This window comes from Glycine soja, chromosome 10, assembly GCF_004193775.1.
Source record: "Glycine soja cultivar W05 chromosome 10, ASM419377v2, whole genome shotgun sequence".
Classification (NCBI taxonomy): Eukaryota; Viridiplantae; Streptophyta; class Magnoliopsida; order Fabales; family Fabaceae; genus Glycine; species Glycine soja.
In genome coordinates this window covers 11,837,752-11,852,825 of record NC_041011.1, presented here as the reverse complement: position 1 = coordinate 11,852,825, position 15,074 = coordinate 11,837,752, and the positions used below count along the sequence as shown (strand labels likewise).

Below are 15,074 nucleotides of genomic sequence, written 5' to 3'. Positions count from 1 at the left end.
AGGTCATAGCCTGCTTAAGCTGATCAAAGGCTGCCTGAGCCGCTAGAGACCAGAGGAACTTGTCCTTGCAAAGAAGAGGTGTCAGGGCTGAGGCAATGGAAACATATCCCTTGATAAAATGACGGTAAAAACCGGTGAGACCCAAAAAACTGCATAATTCCTTCTGCGAAGAGGGAACAGGCCAAGTAAGCATGGCCGTGATCTTAGTTTGCTCTGGTTCGATCCCTCTGTCGGAAATAATATGGCTTAAATACTCCAATTGGCGTTGGGCCAGCAAACACTTAGATTGTTTTAAGTAAAATTAGCCCTGGAGGAGTGCCTCGAAGACCAACGTAAGATGATGAAGATGATCATCGAGAGTGGTACTATACACAAGGATATCATCGAAGAAAACCACCGTGAATTTACGCAAAAATGGCTGCAACAGAGCATTCATCGTGGCCTGAAAGGTAGAAGGTTCATTGCTCAAGCCAAAAGGCATTACGCGATATTCGTAATGGCCTTGATGGGTGCGAAAGGCGGTCTTCGGTATGTCATCTTCTGCCATTAAAATCTGATGGAATCCTTGGCGGAGGTCAAGCTTCAAAAACCATGAGGCGTGGCCAAGGTCGTCCAACAATTCATCAATGGTTGGCATGGGGAAACGATCCTTGATCGTGACGGAGTTTAGAGCACGGTAGTCGACGCACATGCACCACGAGCCATCCTTCTTCTTAACCTGGAGGATTGGCGATGAAAAAGGACTTTGACTCAGGCGAATCAGACCGGCCTGGAGGAGAGCAACAACTTGCCTTTCGATTTTGGACTTCTGGCAATAGGGATAACGATAAGGACAGACGTTAATAGGTGGGGCAGAAGGTTAAAGGTTGATACGATGGACAATTTGGCGGGGCGGAGGTAGCTAGGTAGGAGTTTGGAAGATGAGGGTAAATCAGGCAAGGAGGGTTTGTATTTCTGGGATAGGGTGGGTGAGAGTGGGTGAAGGTTCGGGTAGTAAAGCCAAATGGAATAGGGCCGAGGTTGAACGGGTCTGGATAAGCCGTCTAACCTGTGGTGCAGATATGGGTGTAAGCCCAAAAGACACGTCTGCCTTCAATGTAACTGGTAGGCCCAAATGAGTGAATTGCATGGTAAGGGCGGTGTAATCAGTAATTACAGGGCCTAACCCTTTTAACCAAGCAATCCCTAATACTACGTCTGCGCCGCTAATGAGGAGTAAGTGGAGGGAGACCAGGAATGAGTGGCCCTGAAGGAGGAGGGGGGTAGTGGGGCAGACCTGGTGGCAGTCGAGGACGGAACCGTTGCCGACCAGGACGCGCAATGGCGTGGTCTCGGTGACAGGCAAGTGCAGGAACTTGGCGACGCGTGGCTAGACGAAATTGTGGGTGCTCCCACTATCGACGAGCACCATTAACCGTGCGCCATTAATGAAGCCAAATAAACGAAAAGTCTCTGGGGCCGAGAGACCAAAGAGGGCGTGGAGACTGATATGAGGTAGAGTGGGGAAGAAAGGGGTTCAGGGTCCAGTGGTGTAGGGTCTGAGGAAGGAGAGAGGGGTGGGCTAGGGTCAGGTTCGTCGGCGATGAAGAGGAGGATGCGACCTTTACAACGATGTGATGAGCTCCATTTCTCATCACAGTTGTAACAAAGGCCCTTCTCGCGACGAAAAACCATCTCCTCTGGCGTACGGTGTGTGAAAGGGGCCTTCACGGTTGGGGTTTTAGGGTTTGTATTGGGTGGCGGGCCTAAGGCTGGTGGTGTATAGTGAGAGGTGGTGGGGGAAGGGCGGTAGCTGCGGCGACGGTCAGTCAACTTGTCCTCCTGGAGTTTCGCCAAGGCGGCGGCCTGAGGTAAAGAAAGCAGTTGCAGAGTAATGACCTCACGGCGAATCTCCAAAGAGAGGCCGGAGATAAAACAACTAAGTAGGAATTGCGGTTGAAGCCCGACGATGCGGTTAGCAAGACGCTCGAAGTCCGTAAGGTAGTCGTTGACTGAACCTCGCTGGGAGAGTTTGAACAACGCGCCTTTGGGATCGTCGTAGTAAGACGGGGCGAAACATGTTTCGAGAGCTTGCAGCAGGCCATTTCACGAGGTAATAAAGCCATTGCGGTACATTCATTGGTACCAGCTCAGGGCTGGACCATCCATGTAAAACGAGGCCATGGTGATGCGGTCCTCGTTGGGAGTGCCCTAGAAATAAAAAAATTGTGTGATCTTAAAAATCCACCCTAGTGGATCAGTGTCGTCAAAGCGGGGAACGTCAAGTTTGACTGGCGGTCGGTGCTGAGAAAACACCGGCGACAGTGGCGGAGGAAGCAAGGTCAATTGATTCAAGCGGTCCAAAATTGAATTGACCTTGGAGGCATGGGTGTTGTGCTTGTCGGAGAGGGAATCGTGGTGGATCAAGAGGCGCGAAATTGCATCTTCCAATCGATCAGTGGTAGTCTTTTTGGTCGAGTGCTTCGCCATGGCATGGCAGGTGTCGAACCAAATGTTAGAGACGAGAGGGACGGGGATCCTTGGATTCGAGGTCAAGGAAGCCTCCTTACTACACTAACAAATAAGCCAAATGATATTCCTCCCTTTCCATTCATTTGCAATCTTATTTAAATACAATTGGTGAGTTGAGCTAACAAAATTACACGTGCAAATTTACACTCACAATTGCACTACTGATTGACTAACAATTCCCTAACAGAATTAGCTTTAACGGAATGGAAATATCTGTAACTAACTTCTATATTATCTCATCTACTCAGGTATACTGATCCAAGTACGTAGGGTGTTTGGTGCTTCGTTTGGGCCTCTCCCTATGGGTCTCGACTTCACTGGGCTTGCTGCTTCCTTGTGGCACCGGTATGTCTTGAGCTGGGTTCTGGGGATTGCTAGCATATTTCATATATTTTATTGACATAACTCACATTTGAATATTAATTTTTATCTTACAGAAGTATAATTTCTCAATCAAGTGAAAAATTGAAAAATATATATAATTTTATGAAGATTTCATGATATTTTCACTTAAAACGATAATGGTACATTAACTGCAATCCTGATCAATTACAAAGGATCGTGGTCAATTATATGAGGAGGGTCGTGACTAAATTACAACATCCCAGGACCTTAGCGTTCAATCGGTGATAATGGCCGTGGTAAGTTTACAAGGACCGTGACAGATTGACAACGTTTAAAGCTTTCAGAGCTTTCAGCTTTCGACCACAGTTGTGATATAGATCAGGTTTATAATTCTTATCACTCAAAATAAATCAGTTTTAATAAATGTTAGTTATTTACCTTCAACACAAGAGCAATGTTGTTGAACTTCTTTTGAATTAAAAAAAAAGAAAAAAAACATTTATAAAAGAAATTATTTGTTGGATTTTTTTTAAAAATGAAAGACTGAAATGAAATAACATAAAATTCAAAAAGATTAAAATAATCATTTGATGTAAGTTGCACTTATTTACGAATCAGTTTCTGAGTTTTAATTTTATACACACTCTTATTATTATGTTATTTAAATTATAGTTTCTAAAAAAACATGTTTCAAATTTTATTTGAATAATTTTTCTTATAAATATTTAGAAAAGAAGTAAATAAATTAAAATTTTCTGGTCAGTTTATCCATCTCAACTTTTATAAAAGTTAGACAGAGAAAGTTCTATATGAAAGTCACCATAAGTTAACAAGTATTAGGAAATCTTACTTGTCTGCTTTTGATTTTCGAGATGCAGCTTAAATCTAACGACTACAAGTAATTAAAAAAAGTTTAATTTATCGTAACTAAAAGTTAAATGCTTATTATCTCTTTAAAAAAGTTAGATGCTTATAGAAAAAAATTATCTGAAACTATTTGTCTTTATTGTAACTAAAACATGATCAAATCATTAATGAAATCATTAATGAAATCATATAAAAGCAACTTAACTCTACGGATTTAGGTGGAACTAATAAAGAAGAAAACTGATTTATAGAAGATTATGTACCCAAGAAAAGAAGATTAAAATAAAACAAAAATAGTTAAATATTTTAAAATAGCAATCAGGCATTTTGTCAAACTATATGACAACTTAGAATAAAAAAAGAATAAAAACAAACTGTGACAACTTGACCAACCAAAGCAAAAAACAATATATCGATTGATTACTATATTTGTAATTTAAATCTCCCAACTCCCATTGCCACAGCACATATAAAGAGTTCCCACTTCACTTCTTTAAGCCTTATTTGCACTTCATCCCTTCATTGCTTCCGTAGCTTTTCTTCCCTCTCAAAAAATTCAACTCTCGTTCATCCTCTTATTCACTTTTTTTTTTTCGTTCTTTTTTCCCAGTCACTCTTTCATTGTCAATTCAAACATGAATCTTTTACTCGCCGCTGTAACTCTCCTCGTATTCTACATGGTGAATTTTTTTTACTCAAACCTGTGGATCCCATGGAGAACAGAGCATTATTTCAAGGAGCAAGGGATATGGGGTCCTGACTACCGTCTGATCTTGGGGAACTCATTAGAGATCCGTCGGCTCTACGATGAAGCCAAGTCAGAACCAACCCCTTCATTTGACCACCACCATGTTATCATGGGACGCGTGGTTCCATTTTAGCACAAGTGGTCTCGCACATACGGGAAAACATTCTTGTACTGGTTCGGTTCGATGCCCCGATTGGCGATAACTGACCCGAACATGATTAAGGAGTGTTCCTGAACACGCACAAGGAGTATGTGAAAGTTCCGTTCAACCCTCAGTCCAAGATGCTTTTTGGACAAGGCCTTGTGGGCTTGGAGGGTGACCAATGGGCCTTTCACAGAAGTATCATAAACCTTGCCTTTAACTTTGGAACTTGTTAAGGTAATTCATCTTGTCTTGGAAGTTTTGACTTTAATTTTGAAATTTTTTATTTTCAAGATTAATTTTAAGAGTAAGTAGTACCTGTAGTTTACAAAGATTACATTGTTAAATTAAAACTGTTATGTATAGTAATTTTTTTTTTTATTTTTACAACAAATTAAAAAACATTTATATATAATTTATGATTGGTTATCAGTAAATCACTTATATTGTTAGTGCATATAAATTAAATAACTAAATGTTATTTTTGATCTTTTATGTTGTCGAAAGTTTTATTTTAATACATTAAATTTTAAAATTTTTATTTTACTCTTTTATGTTTTCAAAAGTTTCATTTTGGTTTTTCTATCATTTTTGTTAAAAATGTTATTACTTTGTCAATGTTTTAAATTTTGAAATAATTAATTATTTTAGTCGTTACTATTTTAAATTAATCATTTTACTTATATTTATATTTAGTACTTCATGAAAATTTAAAACATTGACAAAATACTATTATTTTAAACAGAAAACAAAAAAAATGACCCATATGAAACTTTTAAAAGTTAATTACGTATAAAAATGATAATTTTAAAAATATAAAAGATCAAAATGAAAATTTTAAAATTTAATGTACCAAAGTAAAAAAAAAAATATTAAAATGTAATGGAGCAAAAATGACATTTAGCCAAATTAAATTATTGGCTAAAATATGTTTTTTGTCATTATAAAATTAGAAATGTTCGGATTTCGTCCTTATAAAATTGAAATCTGTCAAATTTTGGCTCGGAGTTAAGTTCAGATAAATCTAAAACTATACGAAGATTTCTGAGGGTTAAAAATTACCACAAATTGCAGACCAAAAAAATGTATTTTTTTTTTCTATTTTTCTTCAATTTGTGACGTTTTTAACACTATGAAATCCAACTGCCACAAATTACATAGAAATTGTCACAAATTACAAAATATATTCGAATCTAACTCCACTCCAAAATTTGAGACATTTTAATTTTACGAGAGAAAAAACATATTTTAGTCTAAATTTTAACATTAAAATATGTTCAAACTATAAAGTCATAAATGTTTGACTTAGATTTTTTATGATTTAAAAGCTACTTTAAAACTAAAATTCAAGATAAAAATTTTATAAACAAAGTAAAAATTGTTTGATAGTTTTAGCTTAAAAGTTCTTTTATAACTAAAAGTTTTATTCTTTTGTCTCATCCGTTAGAAAATACAATAGTGTTGTTAGGTATAAAGAAAATAAAAAGTGTTATAAATAGTTTTTTAACCAAATAGGAAGGGAGATGCGTGTGTATGAGTGGAGAGAATAAGTGGTTTGAAGAAGGAAAAATGTTGTTGGAAGAAAGAGAAAAAAAGCCATTCAGACTTTCTTCTAAATGTAACAAGAAAATTTCTCTCCCATGTTAGTTTATTTTTGTTGACATGCCATCTTGTAATTGTGATTTAAGTAAGGACTTGACAGAATATTAATGAGTGAATCATGAAAACTATTGCAGGGATGGGTGCCAGATATTGTAGCAAGTGTCACAAAGAGGCTGGAGAGATGGGAGGACCAAAGAGGAGGAAGAAATGAATTTGAGATAGATGTGCTCAGAGAGATTCATGATCTTTCTGCAGATGTTATATCAAGGATTGCTTTTGGCAGCAGTTATGAAGAGGACAAGCATATTTTCAACTTGCAGGAGCAACATTAATGCATCTTTACTCACATGCAGTTAGAAGTGTCTATATCCCAGGATTTAGGTTTCTTTAGCAACTGTTCTTTAGCATTTTTTTCACTGCAATTATATCCTAAATAGAATTTTATTTCACATTACAATCTCACAGCTTCAGAGTTACTATAACTTATCATAGGCAGTTATTTTACAAATAAACCAACAATTTTGTCCTTCAAGTATTACCCTCTCTTCCTAAAATAATATAACTATTTAATTAATCTTTGAAGTATTGAATATTTCAGTGAAGTTCAGGGAACAATTTGAAGGGTTTTCTAAGATTGGAAAATTCTTAGCATGAATTCTAAAATTGTTAAGACTACTTAAGTAGTTTCTTTTACTTTAGGGATTACTTAAAAGAAAGAGTAATAGTTCAAGGATGAAATTGATGGTTTACTTACTCCTAGAAACCGAGTTTTCAACATCGGTCAAAAACGGGATTCAACAACGGTGACTAATTGTTGTTGAAACTACAAATTTTCAATAATAGTCCAAAATTGACCATTGTCGAATTATATTCATTTCTACATCGATGCCTACGCCAGCACTGATGTAGTAACCTGCACTTTCAACATCGTTTCTCACCAGCACCGATGTAGTAACCTGCGCTTTCAATTTCTAGCCAGCACTGATGTAGTAACCGGCGCTTTCAACATCGTTTCTCGCCAGCATAACCTATGCTTTCAACATTGTTTCTCTCCTTAGCAACGATGTAGAAATATCCGATTTCTACATCGTTGCTTACGCCAACACCGATGTAAAAAAATTAGCAACCTGCATAGTAATTAATCAATATGCTTGATGTAATAATTGTTTATATATAAAAACTGAGAATGAGTGGTAAAAATTATTTATATTTTTAATAATCAATAAATATAATAAAATATTAATTAATTAATTAAAGCCTAACAATGAGTAATAAAAATTATCTATATTACTAATAATGAATAAATATACTTATATAATATTAAATTAAGTAAAAGCTAATAATGAGTAATAAAAATTATGTATATACAATGGGTAATTGATGTTAAGAGAGGGTTAATTAATTTACCATTCATAAGTAGAAAGATTACCTGTAGAAAGTACTGCTATCTTCAATAGGCAAATTCAAGGATTAGTTAAATCAAATAAAAAACCATTTTCAAAACATGTGCAAATAAATAGAAAGCAAGTTTAAAATGAGTAAGTCAAAACTGGTCCTTACTTTATAAAAGGTCAAAGCTTGTTCAACCATATGTTCATCATTAACTCCAAGGCCAAAACTTAAATATTTAATTTCATCATAAGCTGTGATGTGATCCTGACTAGGAGTGGATCGCTTGATACAGGCTACGGAGATTTGGATGACGCCACTTCCAGCGAAGGAAGATAAGTCAGGATAGATGCCACAAGGATTACCTTGATAAGTCTGAGATTTGTTTAACAAGGAACCCAGAGAGAAGCTCTCACCAAATTTTATGAAAATGCCAAAAGTTTTCTTTATTGAAAACAAAAACCAATACTTATAGTGTATATGAACAAGAAGATAAAAATAGACATGGGCCTTCTAAACAGTTTGAGCCAAAATTATAATAAATAAAAATTATTAATAAAAATAGAACATATTTGGTATGAGCCTTCAAATTAATTTGGGCTTTCAGTAACAATTAATAGTCTTGGTAGTGCCTATGCCTCTGGGCCTTCATCCTTCTCCACTTGGGGGCTTCGTCCTTCTCCACTCGGGGGCTTCATCCTTCTCCACTTGGGTCTTGCTAAGTATGTCTGCTACCATTTGTTGAAGGGTATCCATTGACTGTTTGGTCTTACTCCTGGTCATAGGTCCCTGTATTTGGGCAGTTTTAGGATTCTCATCATTCCCTCCTTCTTGGAAAACATTTGCCCTCAAATGTCCAGGATCATCACCGGGTTCAAGTACCTCTTCCTTCCTGTTCTTGTTGGCTTGTTTGACATAGCTTTCATTCTTCTTTGCAAATTGCACCTTCACTTGGTCATACAATCTTTTCACATACTCAACTTTGGCATGTGCATCCTTATGTTGAGTCTCTTGGGGATTGCTTTTGTAACCTGGACTGTTAGGCAATGAAGCTCCTGAAAGAAGATCAACTTGATGTTCTATGCCTCTTGAAAGTGGCAGTCCATGAGGAATCTCATTGGGAAAGACATCTTTAAATTCCTGCAATAGGGTTCAACACTAAGAGAAACAAAAATAGTTAACTCATTAGAATTATCAGTAGAAATTTTCTTTTTCCTATTCCTCTGTGGTGCCTCACTATTTTCTTTCTCTTGTTCTCTTTTTTTCTCTCATTATGATGTGGTCATCACACACATCTATAGGGGATAGAGGTTTAAGACTAATTCTCTGGTCTTGGTGCTGGAGAGAAATCTTGTTGGTGAAGCCATCATGCACTGTTTTGGTGTCCTCTTCAATGTTGACCCTCACTAGTGCCATCTCCATCTCCTTGTAGTACTCCTCCACAATCAAACTTCCTTGGGTCAACCTCTGGGGTTTCTGTCGCATGGTTCTATTGTAGCTAGTTGGAACATACCTCTTTCGCATAACCCTTCTCATCTCAGTCCATGTATCTATCTCCCGCCCTTCTTCTCTCTTCATCTCTCTTTGATTTTTCTTCCACCAAACAAGGGCATAGTCTGAGAATGTAACTGCTGCTAACTTCACCTTCTGCTCTTTAGGATAATCATTGCAGGAGAATGCATGTTGAATCTTCATCTCCCAGTCAAGGTAGGCATCTGGGTCACTCCTGCCTTTAAAAGAGGATACATTGAGTTTTACTCCCTCAATTCTGTCTTGCCTCTCTATTCGGTTCGATCCATCATTGACCCTCCCAACATTTGGATTCATTTGGTGCTCTAGTCCTTCTATTCGCCTGTAAAGCTCTTCATTGTTACGGTTCAAAAAATGTTGCATTTGTGTAGTCATCGCGTCCAGTAATAAGCTCTGAGATCCATCCAGTTGATGATATACACCACCACCATTGTCATCGGTTCCTGCCATGATTAAGGAACAAATAATTTTGCAGTAATTTTAAAAAAAAATTTAGGACCTCACCACACTCTACTCACGTGTTTCTCTCTTTGATGGTAGTTCACTCGTGTTTGATGCTCTCAATATAGGTTTTTGTGTGATGTTTTCACTCTTTCCTTTTGCCACTCACTCCCTCTTAAGTTCCTGGATGAATCAAATTATACACACAAGGTATATAATAGGAAAGACACTTTAATTATCACAGCCTGTGTAGCAGATTTGATTTGGATAACAAATTAGACTTGATTTGGATTTAGATTTGATTTGGATAACAGATTGGACTTGACTTGGATAGCAGATTGGTTTTGATTTGGATAACATATTAGACTTGATTTGGATAGCAGATTTTATTTGATTTGGATAACAAATTTGATTTGATTTGATTTGGATAACAGATCAGATTTGATAACAAATAGAATAAACAAGGAAGATAACAGATAGAATAAAAAAAGATTTGAATAACAGGTTTGCAAAAAAAAAAAAACGCCTCTAACTGCCTCAATTTCGTGTTCAAAGATCAAACACCCACTTTCTTTCTTTCTTTTTTTCTTTTTCTTTCTTCTTTTCCTCTATTTTTTTTCAAAATTTTTGCAACTTTTTTTTTAAGTTGAAACAGAGTTCAAACAGATTTTTTTTGTTTTTTGTTTTTACACAAAGTCTGAAAGAAACAAGAAACAAGAAACAAGAACAAGAACAAAAACGTGACAAGAACAAGGACAAGAACAAAAACGTTACAAGAAGAAGAACAAGAACGAAACAAAGACACAAACAAGAATGCAACAAGACGCAAACAAGAAAACAAGTAACAGAACAAGGGCAAAACACGAACCTGGACAAATTACAAAGAAAAAAAGAATTGGATAGGATAGAACCTGTATCAAGAGCCGAAGCTCTGATACCAGATGATGTGATCCTGACTAGGAGCGGATCGCTTGATACAGGCTACGGAGATTTGGATGATGCCACTTCCAATAAAGGAAGATAAGTCAGGGTAGACACCACAAGGATTACCTTGATAAGTCTGAGATTGGTTCAACAAGGAACCCAAAGAGAAGCTCTCACCAAATTTTATGAAAATGCCAAAAGTTTTCTTTATTGAAAACAAAAACCAATAATTATAGTGTATCTGAACAAAAAGATAAAAATAGACATGGACCTTCTAAACAGTTTGGGCCAAAATTACAATGAATAAAAATTATTAATAAAAATAGAACATATTGGGTATGGGCCTTCAAATTAATCTGGGCCTTTAGCAACAATTAATAGTCTTGGTAGTGCCTCTGCCTCTGGGCCTTCATCCTTCTCCACTTGGGCCTTGCTAAATATGTCTGCTACCATTTGTTGGAGGATATCCATTGACTGTTTGGTCTTACTCCTGGTCATAGGTCCCTATATTTGGGCAATTTTAGGATTCTCATCAAGCTGTGAATTCAAAGAAAATAGGCTCATAAGAATATAAATAACTACATGTATGAAATTATTTACAGTAATCAAACTGTTCATTATATTTTGGATAAGTACTAAAAGCAATTATCCAAATTTCTCTTCTATACATTCCTTCCCAATAACGGTAAGGTCATCCTCCTGCACACTATCAATTGATTGCATTGGTTGTTGTGAAGATTCAAAATATTACATTTTCCCTATCTTGGGATAAATATGAAACATTAGATTTATTATTGGACCACGACTTTGAAATGAACTAGGAACGACCAGAAGAAAATAGCAGAACTTGACAGATTTAAGACTAACAATAACAAGTTCAAAATTCTCAAATATACGATGAGGTATTCTATGCTAAATGAGAAAATCAATTAATATTAAACAAAATAAGTATTTTGGAAACCATCATGTCAATTACATCCTGAGTGTGAAATCAGTCATGAGACTTAAGAAAGACATACCTTTATCTAAAGTCCTTTGACGTGATTCAGAGTACTCACTTTGAACTGTTCTTACATAATTGTCTGATAATTTACTCTACAAGACACAAGGAAACCATATGAGAAACAAAAAAACATGTAAACAAAAACAAGAGTGTAGAATGAAAAGCAAAAGAAATGCTCATGAAGAAAAAAATTAAATGTGTCTTCGTCATAAGTCAGCAATATCTGAGAAACTTCAGCTCAACAACTATTCAAGCACCAGACCTATTAATTCCTTTTATAATGTTCTCCATTAACAGAAGAAGCAAATTACGTGCCACAACAATATCTTTGGCGCATTTTAGAAAAGTGCTATATATGACCTTAGGAGAATTTGGATCCTCTACCCTAAGAGAACGACATTGTCAAATTCTACAAGAGAAAAGATAACACGCAGGTTTCAAATATAGGACCTCATGGTGGGATCCATATATTCTTCCTTTCTCTCTCAAACCATAGCCTCAAGTAATCCAAATCCCTATTAGTCCTTAATAAAAGTAGCTCAAGCCTCTTTCTCCCGTGACATGATGTTGTTAATTTAAGAAAAAGAAAAAAAAATAAAATTTCAATCTCCCAGAAAACCACCTTAGCTTGTCAAGCTTCCATTACCTGCCCTGCCACATTCTTAACAAATGAAGGCTCCTCAGTAAAAAAGTAATCTTCCAACACCCTCCCACAGCTTCCACAACATCTGACAAAGAAAAAAAAACATTAAATAACATCGGCAACATTTTTGGCACAGTGACTGCAGTACACCATTGTCGTGGATACAGATCTACAGAGTCAGTGAGATGGAGGCATTGAAAAGGATTGCAGAACACAAGTGAAATAAGATGGAGCTTAATTTTTTTAGGGAATTGGGATAAAAGTTGAATTCAGTCAGGTTTTATCATTTAGGGGAGAGGTAAATAAATCTGCCAAATAAATTAGAAATTAAAATAATAAAAATTGAATTACTGCACTCATAAATCAGTTGATAGAAACTATACTATCTTAATCAGAGATTCTGATCAACTAATGCAAACTAATTTAATTTAATAAAATTGAGTCCTAGTCTTGGAGAGCATAACATACAACATGATCACTCCATTAATGCACCAAAAGGAAGAAGGATAGTGTTTTAGGTTTTCTTATGCCCTAATACACAATCATTTTTCACCAACCCAAGTTTATTCCAACCAAGCATAGCCTAAGCATACCCTTACAAGTCTTTTTTTTTTTTCATGGATCTGTCTAGCAATTGAAGTATTTATCTTCAAGAGGAAGTGAGGAACGAGAGTTGCCAAAAGGTTTCTGTTTCTATTTAGACAGTAATGAAAACCTTCAAATTGTTAAGTAGTTTTGTAGGTGTCTAAGTTCATGTCCTTTTTTGCTAATGTTCATTGATATTGACTATGGTTGGCTCTAGCAAAAAGTTGTGAGAATCACAAATTCTAGAATTGGAAGGGTACATGTACATTTATTGACTGAGACCAGCTACTATCAAATTCTTGAAGGATTTTCATTTATTTATTTGACTGACACCAGCATCAATCTAACCATTAAATAATCAGGATACAATAACTAATGAATAAATTTTGAGCAGCACACAAGTTCGCTTTCCCCCCTTGTCTTAATTGAAATCTTCAAAGTTTTGCCTCATCATAAAATTGGCAAAGATTCCAGTGTGTATTCCGAGAAACCAATCACAAAAAACAACACTATGCTCAACTACTTCGATCCTCAATTCAACACGATGTAAATAATAGACCAACAGTTTTACATTTTTCAAGCATTTTGTGTTCCAAGTCCAATTTCTTATGTGTAACAGCTCCATCACTGTGGAGGGAATTGTGTCATTCCATAGAGCACATAAATGGAAGCATAGTGAAATTTGAACAACCAATTCCAAGGAGAGAGACTTGCCACCAAACTGAACCTCCTTCCCTTGAAATTTTTAACGGTTAAAAAATTGGGGGTAACGTTGAGTGAGTGAGGTTCTCACACTAACAGAGCAATGGTACAACGCGGTTTCGTCGCGTTCCTTGAAATTGGGGTAAATTATAGACAAATATAGTAGATGTGGCCATGATAGACACAATTGAGGTCGTGTTGCAGTCACAAACACTTCAAAGACTTTGAAATTGCGGTAAAACAAAACCGCACTTTTGGACAATTTTTTTTAACCTTAGAAGTTACTAAGCAGATTTGGAATTTCATTGATCCAATAAATGAATAAACATACAAGGAGAAGAGGGAGAGAGAACGGACCTAACGGTGGGGGTGTCGCCTGGAGCTAATCGAGGAGAAAAAGCCTCCGCCGCCGCTGGATGACTCGCAACGGCTGTTTCAGCTGCTGTGGATCGACGAGGACGAGATCGAGCTCTTGCAAGGGTTCCTCGACTACACATCGCAGCGAGGATTCTTGCACCACAACGACATTGCTTTGTTCTATGACCAAATCAAGTCGAAGCTCCAACTCGATTTCAACAAGAATCAGCTCGTGGAGAAGATCCGAAGGCTGAAGAAGAAGTACCGGAACATCCGTAACAAGATTTGCTTCGGCAAGGAATTCTCCTTCAATAGCGCTCACAATCAAGCCACCTTCGAAATCTTGTGCAAGATCTGGAGCAACGTGACTCCAATCGGCGACAATTCATTGGATGACTATGAAATCAACCCCAACCGTAGCCCCAACCCTAACCTTAATTTTAGCCCTGTAATTCTTAAGAATGAAACGATTTTCAGGAATTCCACGGAGAAGAAAACACTGAAACGCTCTCGGCCTCGATCGGCGGTGAAAATCGAGCCAAATGAATTGAGTGCAAAATGAGTGAGATAATTCGGGCTAAGGTAGAAAAAAGATGAAAATTTAGGCGAGATTCAAAGATGGTGTTTATAAAACCTATCTTTGGATAATGCAGTTCAACAATGATCCATTAAACTTGTTTTTGTAACGCACAGATGACATCATTTTTTGCAAAAACATTGTTAAAATAAATCTCTTATTTACTAAAATGCCACCGCCTCTAAAACAACATCGTTTTTGAACTCATGGATGTTGAATGCGCGTTGTAGAATACTATTATTTTAGTAATGACTGTTATTTTTTCAGTGATGCAATATGCATGCCACGCCATAAAATACAAAATAAGAACAATAACTGGGTGCAAGATATTTATTATATTTGTTATGGTGTTAGGAAAAAGAGTATGATTTGATTCATGCAACATTGCATAGATTGAGAGAGAGGAAGAGAAAGCAAGAGAGAAATCAGAGAGAGAGATTTTAGAGTACTCACCGTATTGAGTTGTATTGTGTCCCAAAGTCGTCAAAGTGTGTCTACAAAATACATATTTATAGTGTTTGCCTACGTGGCGTTATCATCTACGTGGTCTGTTACAAGTATTTGTGTTAAGTGTCATATCTCAAAGGTTACAGTGGATATGTCTAAGTCAGCTTGCTACTAGGACATTTCATACTTAACTGGGTTCCTTGATCCTGCAACCGGCTTGTAATCTTTGAGTCGGTCTTTATGTGACTATGTTTTGTGTCA

The 15,074-nt window shown here is 36.6% G+C and overlaps 1 protein-coding gene and 1 long non-coding RNA gene across 2 annotated transcripts; both read left to right on the top strand.

Annotated features, from left to right (window-relative positions):
- The first annotated feature begins 3,971 nt into the window (after nucleotides 1–3,971).
- Nucleotides 3,972–6,747, top strand: LOC114369566. The gene is made up of 2 exons (XR_003657659.1): nucleotides 3,972–4,850; nucleotides 6,350–6,747. It is a non-coding gene; the product is annotated as an uncharacterized LOC114369566 (long non-coding RNA).
- Nucleotides 6,748–13,535: 6,788 nt separating this feature from the next.
- On the top strand, nucleotides 13,536–14,351 carry LOC114371408 (probable transcription factor At5g28040). Its single transcript, XM_028328866.1, has 2 exons — nucleotides 13,536–13,574; nucleotides 13,815–14,351. The coding sequence occupies exons 1-2, from the start codon at nucleotides 13,536–13,538 to the stop codon at nucleotides 14,349–14,351; spliced, it is 576 nt and encodes a 191-aa protein (XP_028184667.1).
- Nucleotides 14,352–15,074: the final 723 nt, after the last annotated feature.

Coding starts and splice junctions, on each gene's coding strand:
- LOC114371408 (XM_028328866.1), top strand. CDS start 13,536: ATGGTACAACGCGGTTTCGTCGCGTTCCTTGAAATTGGG. Junction 13,575..13,814: donor TCGCGTTCCTTGAAATTGGG/GTAAATTATAGA, acceptor TGTCGCCTGGAG/CTAATCGAGGAGAAAAAGCC.